The sequence below is a fragment of the Salmo salar genome, chromosome 02, assembly GCF_965601325.2.
Source record: "Salmo salar chromosome 02, fSalSal1, whole genome shotgun sequence".
In the NCBI taxonomy this organism is placed as follows: domain Eukaryota; kingdom Metazoa; phylum Chordata; class Actinopteri; order Salmoniformes; family Salmonidae; genus Salmo; species Salmo salar.
Genome location: NC_138292.1, coordinates 31305226 through 31320000, shown reverse-complemented (window position 1 = coordinate 31320000; position 14775 = coordinate 31305226). Strand labels below are relative to the sequence as shown.

The 14775-nt window shown below is 43.2% G+C and overlaps 1 protein-coding gene across 11 annotated transcripts in view; it reads left to right on the top strand.

The window, feature by feature from the left end:
- The window catches only part of LOC106579570 (regulating synaptic membrane exocytosis protein 2), a 222934-nt gene that overhangs the window by 172654 nt on the left and 35505 nt on the right, over window positions 1–14775 (top strand). For all 11 annotated transcript variants that reach the window (XM_082961802.1, XM_082961794.1, XM_082961791.1 and 8 more), the window contains 2 exons: window positions 5396–5499; window positions 8157–8320. In XM_082961802.1, the coding sequence (XP_082817928.1) occupies window positions 5396–5499; window positions 8157–8320 (268 nt within the window). The remainder of the gene's footprint in view (window positions 1–5395; window positions 5500–8156; window positions 8321–14775) is intronic.

Below are 14775 nucleotides of genomic sequence, written 5' to 3'. Positions count from 1 at the left end.
GCTGTCGATGACGAGCCAAAAATTTCCTGCTGGCTTTGTTCAGCTACAGCGGGTATCTCTTGACTTGACAATGAGGTGAGGTGAGTTGGTACGGTGGTGTGATCAGATCAAAGCTGAATAAGGCCGATGTCTCACAGTGTTGTTTTATTCATGCCTCGCTTAATTATTCAACTTAATGAAGACGGGATTTACCTAACTGCAGATGTTGACTAAAGTGCATTACTCATTAAGGCCAATAATCAGAGTCTCGTCACCTGGCCTTACACATCGGCTTGGTCCCACATGGCACCCTATTCACTACAGTGGCTTGTGAAAGTATTCACCCCCTTGGCATTTTTCCTATTTTGTTGCCTTACAACCTGGAATTAAAATATATTTTTGGGGGGTTTGTATCATTTGATTTACACAACATGCCTACCACTTCGAAGATGCAAAATATATTTTACAAACAAGAAATAACACCAAAAAAAAGAAAACTTGAGCGTGCATAACTATTCACCCCCCCAAAGTCAATACTTTGTAGAGCCACCTTTTGCAGCAATTACAGCTGCAAGTCTCTTGGGGTATGTCTCTATAAGCTTGGCACATCTAGCCACTGGGATTTTTGCCCATTCTTCAAGGCAATACTGCTCCAGCTCCTTCAAGTTGGATGGGTTCTGCTGTTGTACAGGAATATTTAAATCATACCACAGATTCTCAATTGGATTGAGGTCTGGGCTTTGACTAGGCCATTCCAAGACATTTAAATGTTTCCCCTTAAACCACTCGAGTGTTGCTTTAGCAGTATGCTTAGGGTCATTGTCCTGCTGCAAGGTGAATCTCTGTCCCGGTCTGAAATCTCTGGAAGACTGAAACAGGTTTCCCTCAAGAATTTCCTTGTATTTAGCGCCATCCATCACCTTCAATTCTGACCAGTTTCCCAGTCCCTGCCGATGACAAACATCCCCACAGCATGATGCTGCCACCACCATGCTTTAATGTGGGGATGGTGTTCTCAGGGTGATGTGAGGTGTTGGGTTTGCGCCAGACATAGCGTTTTCCTTGATGGACAAAAAGCTCAGTTTTAGTCTCATCTGACCAGAGTACCTTCTTCCATTTGTTTGGGGAGTCTCCCACATGCCTTTTGACGAACACCAAACGTGTTTGCTTATTTTTTTCTTTAAGCAATGGCTTTTTTCTGGCCACTCTTCCGTAAAGCCCAGCTCTGTGGAGTGTACTGCTTAAAGTGTTCCTATGGACAGATACTCCAATCTCCATTGTGGAGCTTTGCAGCTCCTTCAGGGTTATCTTTGGTCTCTTTGTTGCCTCTCTGATTAATGCCCTCCTTGTCTGGTCCGTGGGTTTTGGTGGGTGGCCCTCTCTTGGAAGGTTTGTTGTGGTGCCATATTCTTTCCATGTTTTAATAATGGATTTGATGGTGCTCTGTGGGATGTTCAAAGTTTCGGATATTTTTTTATAACCCAACCCTGATCTGTATTTCTCCACAACTTTGCCCCTGACCTGTTTGGAGAGCTTCTTGGTCTTCATGGTGCTGCTTGCTTGGTGGTGCCCCTTGCTTAGTGGTGTTGCAGACTCTGGAGCCTTTCGGAACAGGTGTATCTATACTGTGATCATGTGACACAGGTGGACTTTATTTAACTAATTATGTGACTTCTGAAGGTAATTTGTTTCACCAGATCTTATTTAGGGGCTTCATAGCAAAGGGGGTGAATACATATGCTGTAACGGTCGTCGTTTGTAGTTGAAGAAGAAGTGGACCAAAACGCAGCGTGGTAAGTGTTCATGATATTTATTTTCAAGAAACACAATAACAAAAGGGAAAAACAAAAACGCACAGGCACATAAGCTAAACAGAAAATAACCTCCCACAAAACTCAGGAGGAAAACGGGCTGCCTAAGTATGATTCCCAATCAGAGACAACGATGGACAGCTGCCTCTGATTGGGAACCACACTCGGCTCAAAAACAAAGAAATCGAAAACATAGATATTCCCACCCGAGTCACACCCTGACCTAACCAAACATAGAGAATAAATAAGATCTCTTAAGGTCAGGGCGTGACATATATACACACCACTTTTCCGTTTTAAATTCTTTATAATTTTTTGGAACAAGTTGTTTTTTTCATTTCATTTCACAAATTTGGACTATGTTGTGTATGTCCATTACATGAAATCCAAATAAAAATCCATTTAAATTACAGGTTGTAATGCAACAAAATAGGAAAAACGCCCAAGGGGATGAATACTTTTGCAAGGTACTGTACATAGTACACCACGTAGGGATTAGGGTGCCATTTGGGACGCAACCAACAACTCGTATAGCTGCAGCTGTGGTTTGTTGTGGTCTCCCAGTGGGTGTACACCAAAGCCTTCAAATGGAAGCATGCAAGAAAGGGGCAAGAGGAACAGTAGGGGGGTAGGTGGGCACACATCCAGGAGTGGACAGTGTCACTTCAGTGAAGAGGGTCTTTGAGCTAACCACCCCCACCACAGCTTGCCCTGGCATAGTTAGCAGAATCACTATGGCTGCGTGAAGCCACAGACGAGTCAGGAGGACTGAGTGCTCCATCTCTCTCTTTCTCTCTCTTGGTTCCATTATGCAAGATGATTTGCACACGGCAGGGGATGATTAATGAAAGGCTGATGAAAGCACAGCTCATCAAAAACTCAGCACATTCTGTTTTCCTCCCAAGACACAGTGGAGGAATAGGAGTAGGATTATGTACTGGAGTAGGGGGAGATGGTTGCTAATTGGAGGCTAACAGAGGCTCTGGAGAGGAGAGAGGCTGCTAGTCGATCCCAGCTCTCTCTGTTGTGTAACCTGTTCATTCCCAGGGGTATTGGTGGGCCTACTCTCTCTGTTGTGTAACCTGTTCATTCCCAGGGGTATTGGTGGGCCTACTCTCTCTCTGCCTCAGCCTCTATCACAACAACAAGGTTTCTGAAAGAAAGAAAGAAAGAAAGAAAGAAAGACAGACAGACAGACAGACAGACAGACAGACAGACAGACAGACAGACAGAAAGAAAGAAAGAAAGAAAGAAAGAAAGAAAGAAAGAAAGAAAGAAAGAAAGAAAGAAAGAAAGAATGAAAAAGAAAGAATGAAAAAGAAAGAATGAAAAAGAAAGAAAGAGAAAGAAAGAAAGAAAAGTTGTGGTACTGGTAGCTTTCTATTTTGTACCTACTGCCGCCTCTCTGCCTGCTTTTGGTTGTGTTTATGTTCCAGGCTGTCTGTCTGTCTGTCTCTCCACAGTAGACTCTTAGTCCCTGACTCAAGTGGCTCCCCCACCGCCTCTCTTCTACCTCTAAAGTCTTTTAGGGTTTCTGTCTGCTTTGTCAGCTCCAATGCTCTTCCTCCCATCCTTAACGTCTACTTGACTGTTTCAGCTCTCTTTCCTCTGGACAGTACACAGCAGCTCACCTTTCCCCCTCTTTGTTTTTCAATAACACTACAGGTCTTTTACTCCAGCCGCTCCCGGCCTGCCTTGCACCCTTCTCTTCTCTTCACTTTTCTCCTTGGCTGTCCATTAGTGCAATTTGTGTTGGTGTGATCTTTCTTTGTTGTGGTGTATGATTTTGTTTGTGTTGTTGTGCTCTGTGCTTGTTGTTGTTGTCGTTTTGTGCCACCCCCTCCCCATCATGCCCCACCCCCCTCACTCTGACCCCCACCCGATCTGTGCGGCGGCCACTGTGAAGGAGGGTCCTCCACAGTGATGTCACTTCCTGTCCATGGTGTCACCCCTCTCACTCCCATCTCCTGTCCTCTGTCTGTGTCTGTGTTTTGTCATGTGACCCCAGAAGACATGGACTCACCAGGTTGGACCAGCTCAGGTCTGTCCCTTCTTCTTCTCTATGCCTCCCCTTTTTACCCCCTTCTCATCCTCGTCTTCCTCATTCCTCCTCTTCTTCATCCCGCCTACTCCTGCTTTCTCATGTCCATTCTTCCCTGCTGATTGAGCTTGTTGGAGATGTATTTTTGGGGAGAGGGGATGGATTTGACTCAGTTTGTGTGTGCTTGCTTACATGTAAGCATGCATGGTCATACATGTCAACTGTGTTCATTGTAACATGTCTGTTGTTCGGCTATATTCAATTCTGCCGACATTTCATTGAGGCATGTTGTACAAATACAACCTAGGAATCCTGATATGCCACCAAGATGGCAGAAAGTGCATCTCATTCTCTACAACATAAGGTCATATCTCATGAACTGTCATATAAAGCTGATGGACAGGACAGGAAATCATATTCACATGTTGCAGAAAAACTAACATGGATGCTGTCCTTTCATTTCCCATCATTCCTGGGGATCTTCATTTAGTCTCATCTATTATCTTTCTACATTCATTTGCTCTTTGTTTTTGTGTTTTCTTTCTCTCATGCGCCTGTTTTTCCTCTCCCCACCGCCATCATACAAATCTAAAGTAGAGAGAATGAAAGTGTGTCCAGAGAATGGTGATGCAGGGAAGATAGCTAGAGTTACTGTAGTCTGCCTGACATCACGCATTGAGGCCGTCCCAAATGGCACCTTCCCCATTCCCTAGTCGAGTGTATTCTGTTGGACCGGAGCCACATAGGGAACACTATATAGGGATTAGGGTTCCTCTGATCTGAATACTCCCCACACTACAGACTGACTGACTGACCTAACAGACCTGACTGACCTGCCATGCTCACTGTGGCATGTGGACAGTCACGTTTTGCCCCCAAAGCCTATGTGACCTCTGGGAGGTTGGTAGCTGCTTGCAAGAAATATGATGAATAATTCATTCAGTAAAATAAACTATGGCACAGAGGTTGTATAGTAAAGTTAGGGCTCCAGACCCAACAGAGCATGTCTGAGGTTTTGACACAGAATAACTGACACCTTTCATTCAATCCCTTCACGTAAACTCCAAGTGAACCCCTTCATTATGAAATGGAATATTTCTTACAAGTTGTTGTTTGGGTTTTCCTACTGTTCAGCTCTATGTGACATCATGGACTGACTGACTGTTGGTGTCTGGGTGAACTAACTCTGAATGCTGCATGCAGCACTTTTATAGAATAACATTGTCATGTGAAAATGATACCCGAATAAGTCTTTGGATCATAGTAATGCGGGATTCCTAAATCAAAGTAGAAACCTTTTTTTATGCTGATATATTGAGGACTTTTTCGGTCAGTGCTTTATACCAGAACTCCAAAAACATTTCAAATGACTGTTCCTGAGTAGCGTTGCAAAATTCTGGGAATCTCCCCCAAATTCCCAGGTTTTCCAGAAATCCTGGTTGGAGGATAACGGATTAAGATAATGGATTAAGATAATGGATTATTCCCTTGTGATTCTGGGAGTCTTCCAACTAGGATTTCCCTATTCCTGAGTATGACCTCCACTGACCACTCTGCTCCCTAGGTGCTATGGATGTGGAGGAGAGGACCAGACAGATGAAGCTGAAGGTGAACAAGTTCAAGCAGGGGGCCGGGTCCGACTCCAGACTGGAACAGGACTACAACAAGGCAAGACACAGTGACACAGCCCTTCTTTCCCTTCCATAAGTATAACATGGTTGGCATCACACTTTTTCTACCAACAAACTGACTTGGAGTTACATTACCACGTCCATGTTCAGTACATGTGAAGCAGGACTATCATTCTTAAGGCAAGACCAATACCAGCCCTTCCTTCCTATTCTATTCATAACATGGTCATTAAGTAGACACTGTATACACACTGACTTACGGCTAACCCAGAAAATGTTCAGGAAATGTGACCCGTGCAGGAATCAAATCAAAGCCGAGCAGGATGTTAACAGCATCATACTCAAACCCACGGCGAGACATCAACAAATGTAAAACACTTTTTTCCAAACACCCATTCCAGCAGTTTTCACAATTTGGCATGCTTCATGAACAAGTATACGTACATACATGAGGTATTATATCGACCCTTTGAATCCATGGAATGTAGCAGTGACTGTGTCCAGAGTCACACAGACAGTAGTTACTGTAAGTATAGTGTGTTTATAAAGAGACAGCCTGGGGGCCTCACCAGAGCCAAGCCTTATAAGAGAAAGCATATCCATCCTGTCCTGTCTTCCTTTTAAGTGTGTGGAATGAAAGCTACTGCCCTGGAATACACTCAGCATGCATTACACTTGTAGTTCTATAAAATGAAACATTTGTCAACTGTGTTAGTTGTGAGGAGTGCCACGAACTACAACCGTATGTTTACAAACTGTAATGCTCCTCTGGACACAGAGCAGCTTTTAATATACAATCTCTTTCTTTGCAGATTATTTTAATTTGTTTTAACATCAAGTCTTGGTTCACCAACTTGCTGTAAAAAAATTAAGAAAGATATCCCTTTCCCATTTCTTGTTTATGCCAAATGATTTTGATTAGCTTACATTTTGGCTTTACAGACCTGAGCTAATGGATAAACGGTACGTTCTAAACTGGGAGAACAATTTACTATCGCTCAAGATTATTTGGTTATATAACCTAGTATTTCTCTGTGTCCTCCTCCTAGAACATTGGCCATAATGAATGTGAATGAGCTGCTCTTTGGCTAACAATTGTATAAAGCCAACGAATCATTGAAAGCAAAGATTTTGGCCACATGAAAGTTTGTTCTATTGTCCTTTGTCTTATAATTTTCTAAATAATACTTTGATAAATTCCTTCCCCACAGGAATATAACCCTTGCAATAGACTATTTAAAATAGTTTATTATCTACATCACATACACTGAGTGTACAAAACATTATGAACACCATGACATAGACTGACCAGGTGAATCCAGGTGAAAGCTATGATCCCTTATTTATGTAGGCGACAGGTATCCTAGCGGTTAAGGTAGCTAAGAGGTTGGGCAAGAAAGGTTGCTGGTTCAAATCCCCGAGCTGACTAGCTGAAAAATATGTTGACGTGCCCTTGAGCAAGGCACTTAACCCTAACTGCTCCTGTAAGTGGCTCTAGATAAGAACGTCTGCTAAATGGAAAAATAATGTCACTTCCATCAGTGTAGATGAAGGGGAGGAGACAGGTTAAAGAAGGATTTTTAAGCCTTGAGGCAATTGAGACATGGATTGTGTATGTGTGCCATTCAGAGGGTGAATGGGAAAGAAAATAGATTGAAGTGCCAGGCGCACAGGAGGTTGGTGGCACCTTAATTGGGGAGGACGGGCTCGTGGTAATGACTGGAGTGGAATCAGTGGAAAGGTATCAAACACATGGTTTCCATTTGTTTGATGCCATTCCATTTGTTCCATTCCAGCCATTATTATAAACCGTTATTTCCTCAGTAGCCTCCACTGGGTTTTTCACGCTCAATTGTTTCCCGTGTGTATCAAGAATGGTCCACCACCCAAAGGAGAACCAGCCAATTTAACACAACTATGAGCTTTTTATAGTCTTAAAGGGGCGGTGTTGTATTTTGTGGCGGTAGGCAGAGGGTAGCATAATTTGTCTGATTCTCTGTAGTAATGGTATGGGAATAATAATTTATTTATTGAGTGGTTAAGTGGTTTCTTGCATCAAACAAACCAACAACATTTTCAGTCACCTCCTTGTCTGTGTGATAAAGGTTATTGTAGAGCCCTGCATGTTTTTTCCCAAAATCTAATGGAATGTAGCCTACATTGAACACCACACATTGGCTGCTACTGTAGACTGAATGATAGAACAGCTATTTCCATGTTAAAATGTTATGGGATGCATTTTCTCCATTGTTTTTAATGGTAGGTCACTCTGGTAGGTCTACGTTATGATCAAATAGCCATAGTAGCCTACTTGACCCCTGTTAAAACTAACATCAAGCGGGTACAGCCTCAGTGTTCAAAGTAAACACTCACTTGAAGTTGCACAGAATTTTCACAACGTTCAAGTTTGCACTCAGCAGACCTGAAATTTGCTCAGTGCCCCCCAAAAATGGAAGGAACATTGGCCAGCATCCTTGTGGAATGCTTTCGACACCTTGTAGAGTTCATGCCCCAACGAATTGAGGCTGTTCTGAGGGTTAAAGGGGGGGTGCAACTCAATAATTAGGAAGGTGTCCTTAATGTTCTGTACAATAGGGGGAAAAACTCATCAAGGGACAAAATAATTACCACAAAGTAGTATTTTCAAGTCTATTTTTAGTTGTGTGCTGAGTGGTGTGTGTTTCTCCTTTACAGAGGAGGGATGGTCAGCGAGGTTCAGACAACATGTCAGCCAAGTCTTCGGACAGTGATGTAAGCGACGTGTCCGCTGTGTCGAGAACCAGTAGTGCCTCTCGGTTCAGCAGCACGAGCTACATGTCTGTCCAGTCAGAACGGCCGCGAGGAAAGCAGAAGATCAGGTAGGAAGCAGCAACACACCAAGGGGAGACAGAAGCCCTAGGTCTAACACCTCTGCCTTGCCAGGGATGGGCAAACCTCAAAGGCTGTGAAGCTTTCTTCCAACTAAAGTTGCCAAGTCCAGACATTTTCCACAATGAAGAGTTTTCACTTGGTTTCTTAACTTTAGAGGGAAATGCACAGCTAGTATTGTGCTATTTCCCACCATCCAGTGAGTTCAGGTTTGGCTCTGCCTAGGTGAAAATAGAGCTAAATGTTTGAACTCTACTGCTTCAGGTTGGGGTTTGCCCGTAACTGGTAACTCATACTAGTGTGAAACGATGTACGCTGTATGTATGCTGTATGGGTTGTCTCGTGTTGAAACATAACTGAAACAGATATGGATGGCACTGTATGTCTAAGTTTTTTGCTTTTAGTTTATTTGAGTTTTGCTGATTTATGTATGTTCCATTTTTTTCTCATTATTGACCTTATTTCTGCAGTTTGGTTTCACATACCTTTCTTTCGTTTCCTTTCTGCTTTGCATGCACCGCGTTTGCGCTTCTGTCACGTCCTCATCTATTCCGAATCAAGGAACCAAGCAAGGGAAGGGGATGAACATTTGGGGGAGGTGCTGGAGGAAGAGGAAGTTGGGCGAGAGGAAGTGGGGGGGGGAGCGGGGGGTACACATAGAGGGCAGGGTAAACCGAGGGAAGGGGAGGAGGAGGCTAAAGAGGAAGGAGGTCAGAGGAGGACCACTGTAGTCACACAGAAGTCTCAGGAGGAGATGGATGAAGAGGAAATGCTGCGGAGGAGATTCTCAGAGACTGACCTCAGGTAACTAGTTAACTAGTTCACCAGTCTGACCTCAATCTAACCTCAAACCAACCTCCGGTCAAACCTAACCTGACCTCAATCTAACCTCAATCCAACCTCAGGTCAAACCTAACCTGACCTCAATCTAACCTCAATCCAACCACAGGTCAAACCTAACCTGACCTCAAACAAACCTCAATCCAACCTCAGTCAGGTCAAACCTTACCAGTCTACCCTCAATCTAACATGAATCTAACATCAATCCATTATTTATGTTATTATTTATGTGGAATGCCAGTTATCATGTTCCCATAATGTTTTACATGATACTTTTATATTACAGACATGACAGTTGTTTCATTTCAACAGGGAGGATAGTCCTCATAACAGAGGCTGTTAAAGTATGTCAAGATTAAAACAAATTGATTTGGAACCCTGTGAGTTCTTCTCAGCAGCAGGCTAACAGATTAGTTTAGCTGTCTAATAAGATGTAATCAGTGTTACATTGCATTCACAGCTGGAACTAAGAGCTTCTTGCAAACAGACTCTATTTTTAGTCTGGTTTTGAAAAAACACATCAAGCTAAATGCTTAGATCTTATTAAGTAAAGTGTTACCGATGTGGACACACACACAGGCCACTCAAAGTTATGGGACACTAGGCTGTAGTCAGTCAGTTGCTAAATCACTTGTTTGTCTGTACCTCTGTGTTGGGTCAGTATGATGTCCTTATCCTTGCCTGGGCCTGGCTCTATGTGCTTGTAAACCCAGCTGACCCTGACCCCCTGACCCCATAACCCAGTCCACAACTACTGTTGTCGTCTTCAACTTTCTTCAACCCTGACCCCCTGACCCCATAACCCAGTCCACAACTACTGTTGTCGTCTTCAACTTTCTTCAACCCTGACCCCATAACCCAGTCCACAAGTACTGTTGTCCTCTGGCCTTCAACTACAACTCTCTTCAACTTTCTTCAACTCTCTTCAACCCTGGCTGTTAATGCTTTCAGCTGCTTTCTTTGTAATCATTTTGAATGTCTGTAAAGTACCTCGTATGATCACTGAAAAGGTTGATGGTAACAGTAATGTTCTGGGTAGAGGTACAGTAAAAGCCTGTGTTGCCCCTTCAAACTAGTACTCCAGTGAAACAGCATCAGAGAGCATGGATTGGATAATGAGTCTCTTTGTGAATGAAAAGACGGAGAGCTGGAGAGCACAGTGTTCAGATGATGAAGTGTTTTTCTTCATGCTGCTGTATACCTTTCTTTTACTACATTATTGTGTGCTTCAAGGTAATGCTTTAAACCAGCCTTATTATGGAGATCTTAACAGGGACGCTGAACAGTTCTGTTACACAATACAGGAGAGGATCACAGACAGACAGACAGACAGACAGGCAGGCAGACAGGCAGGCAGGCAGGCAGGCAGGCAGGCAGGCAGGCAGGCAGGCAGGCAGGCAGGCAGGCAGGCAGACAGACAGACAGACAGACAGACAGACAGACAGACAGACAGACAGACAGACAGACAGACAGACAGACAGACAGACAGACAGACAGACAGACAGGAGCACTATTTGAGTGGCTTTTCCGCTCGATTGGCTTAACAATTTGATATATAAGAGGTGAGATGAACAAGGTTAACAGGAGGACTACATGGGCAGTTTTCTAATAGAATGAATGATGTTCACATTTGGCAATACAAGGGCATTGTATAGAAACCCAAACCTCTTCAATACCTCAATAAGGATAGTGAATAGCTACAGTGGCCATCGATTGCTCAGGGACATACATGACAGGCATTATTCTCAGTTTTTCCTTTTTATTTGTTAATTTCACCTTTATTTAACCAGGTAGGCCAGTTGAGAACAAGTTCTCATTTACAACTGCGACCTGGCCAAGATAAAGCAAAGCAGTGCGACACAAACAACAACACAGAGTTACACATGGAATAAACAAACGTAGTCAATAACACAATAGAAAAGTCTATATACAGTGTGTGCAAATGTAGTAAGATTAGGGAGTTAAGGCAATAAATAGGCCATAAAGGCGAGATAATTACAATTTAGCATTAACACTGGAGTGATAGATGTGCAAGTAGAGATACTGGGGTGCAAAAGAGCAATTAAAAAAAAAATAATAACAATATGGGGATGAGGTAGTTGGCTGTGCTATTTACAGATGGGCTGTGTACGGGTAGGTTTTGTGCTGGGAAACGGTTATTATGTTCATAGTCTTCACAATCCAATCTCAAAATCAATGTTACACGTCTCCTCTCAGTTCAGTTGATGTGTTAGTGATTTACAGCAAGGAGATAAAGATAACCTTTTTACCACACACACGTAATCACATGACAATAGAGATAAATAAATGGACAGGTTTATTTCATGTAAAGTGTATAATACAACACAATCTCTTTTGTCATGCGCTTTGCACCAATGCACGCACACACAAACACACACACACACACACCTGAACTAAGCTAAGGGGACTAGACGGTTGCCAGGGGTGTCCAGGAAGTGAACTAAACTAAGGGGACTAGATGGTTGCCAGGGGTGTCCAGGAAGTTAGGAGCTTTCCATCAGTACATTTAAATACACACACCTCGTTCTTCTCCATTTAATCCATTATTGTTACCTTGGTAACTGCTCGTTCTCGTGAGTTAAAGTAAAGACTAATATATTGAAGGACAAATCTGTCTTTAATAATAAGGTAGAGCTGCACCCCCTCAAAGATGGATAAACAACTCTACACTTAAACTCAAGGGAAGCTACACGGAGAAATGATGAAACAAGGCATATCTCAGTATATCCTGTTCTTATTCCCCATACGCCTCCCTGAACACCTCAGTCACTCAACGTTGAGACTCAGCCGTCTATCTGGGGGTCTGTGGCTCATGTAGATAGGAGGAGAGGAGGATGCACGCAAACACTCTGACCTGGAGCACGGTTTCCATAGAAACCAATTCTTTCTGCATCACTTCAGTTTTAGCGCCACTCTTTCTGCAAGAGTATCTAGATCCCACAGTAGAGTCTGCTGAGGAGGGGAGAGGGGAGAAAGACAAGAGTATCTAGATCCCACAGTAGAAGCTGCTGAGGAGGGGAGAGGGGAGAAAGACAAGAGTATCTAGATCCCACAGTAGAAGCTGCTGAGGAGGGGAGAGGGGAGAAAGACAAGATTATCTAGATCCCACAGTAGAGTCTGCTGAGGAGGGGAGAGGGGAGAAAGACAAGAGTATCTAGATCCCACAGTAGAGTCTGCTGAGGAGGGGAGAGGGGAGAAAGACAAGGTCTGTTTTTCCTGAGATGACCATATCTGACATTCATCATTCATCAACTGGTTGTCAAGGTGCCTGTCAGTCGCTGTCAGTTCAGTGACTGAAGTTATTTACAGTTAGCTTGAATTAGTATTAATCATTTAAAAAGCTGTTTTGAGAAATAAATTATCCTTTCAATAATATGTTTAAACTTCAGTTCAAGCATTTTCATGCTTTTGTTGAAGTATTTTAGTCTAAATCAGAAATGTGCAGAGGCTGTGCTATTTTTACCTCTAAGAACAGACCTACATTGAACATGCATTAAAATGCTGCTCAGCGCCTCGGATAGGAGCCAACCAGACTAAATCCTGTTGGCCCGTGAACACACAGAAATACTTGTGCAGCTCTTGTTTTAGCTGAGGGAACATCTTGGCCTAGATGAAAATGAAACACACAGCAACAATCTGCATGACAAGGAAGGAACACAGTGTTGGTTTGTTCGGTTAGCTGGGGTTGAAACCAGTCCCTCCAGTCTCTGGAGAGCCTCAGTGTTCCAAGCTGCTCTACTCCTAGCACTGTGGACAGACCCTGACGCAAGACTCCACAGCCATGAGCTGCGGCGTAGGAGGAGGAGGTGGGGGGAGGGCTGGAGTGGGGGAGTGGGGGGAGGGGGAGGAGGAGTGGTAAAAGGCCATCCATAACATTAGATGGGAGATTTTGGTATATCTTTGAGGCAAGCTATAGCTCTCATAGACCATCACCTGAACTGAGGACTCGGATAAACTGCAGCCATGTATAGCCTTGTTGAAGGTCTGTCTGTCTGTCTGACATGTAGGATGAAGCCAGGCAATAGAAATGCTGCTTACATAATCATATCGATGGGATCAATACAGGAAGCATATTGATCTCATATTATTATTTGACTATGTATAAGAGCAGCCCACAACTTCACTGTTGTCATGTTGTGCCAGTAGATTAAACAACACCACCATAGTGGAGATAAAAAGTATATGTGAAAATGCCAAATAAAACCCACTGTGTTTGTTGCCCTTGAAGTCACTTCTTCAAGGGTTCCGAGGTGCTTTATTGGAGACTAATCCTCTATGTAATCCACGACAGAGCAGCTCTCACTAACACTACTTACTCTCATAAACAATGGGCTTTATGAGGTGTGCTTGTAATTTCCATCTGAGCTACTTAACAACCCTTACCCTCCTCTAGTGACACTGTAGGCAGTGCCAACCATGACCATGCAAAACAACACAGGGTGGCTGTATTCCAATAGAGCATTCCAGATTTTAATTTCGAAGAGAAGATTTTCCTCTGATATGGTTTTAGCTAGTTACAATTAGTATTCTATTGCAACAGGAAACTCCTACATTCACCTGTTGGCAAACTAATGAGTAATACAAATACAGAGAGGAGCTGACAGCCTAGGAAGTTTGGATAAATGCTCAGTCATCTCTGCCGAGTTCATGGAAGAAGTGTAGAGAGAATAGTGTAGACTAGATCTCATTCACCTCCTCTCTGACTGGCCACATGCATCCACTGAGCTCAATAGAAAACTTTTCTCTGGCACTGTACTGCATTCAGACTGAGATGAATGGGGGTTAGGCTAGGGAACTTTCCAGAAGTAGTATCATGGTGTACTTTGTCAGTATCATAACAGCAGTAACAGTTGAAGTCGGAAGTTTACATACACCTTAGCCAAATACATTTAAACTCCGTTTTTCACAATTCCTGACATTTAATCCTATTAAAAATTCCCTGTATTAGGTCAGTCAGGATCACCACTTTATTTTAAGAATGTGAAATGTCAGAATAATAGTAGAGAAATTGATTTATTTCAGCTTTTATTTCTTTCATCACGTTCCCAGTGGGTGAGAAGTTTACATACACTCAATTAGTATTTGGTAGCATTGCCTTTAAATTGTTTAACTTGGGTCAAACGTTTTGGGAAGCCTTCCACAAGCTTCCCACAATAGGTTGGGTGAATTTTGGACCATTCCTCCTGACAGAGCTGGTGTAACTGAGTCAGGTTTGTAGGCCTCCTTGCTCACACACGCTTTTTCAGTTCTGCCCACACATTTTCTATGGGATTGAGGTCAGGGCTTTGTGATGGCCACTCCAATACCTTGACTTTGTTGTCCTTAAGCCATTTTGCCACAACTTTGGAAGTATGCTTGGGGTCATTGTCCATTTGGAAGACCCATTTGCGACCAAGCTTTAACTTCTTGACTGATGTCTTGAGATGTAGCTTCAATATATCCGCATAATTATCCCTCCTCATGATGCCATCTATTTTGTGAAGTGCACTAGGCCCTCCTGCAGCAAAGCACCCCCACTACATGATGCTGCCACCCCCGTGCTTCACGGTTGGGATGGCGTTCTTCGGCTAGCAAGCCTCCCCTT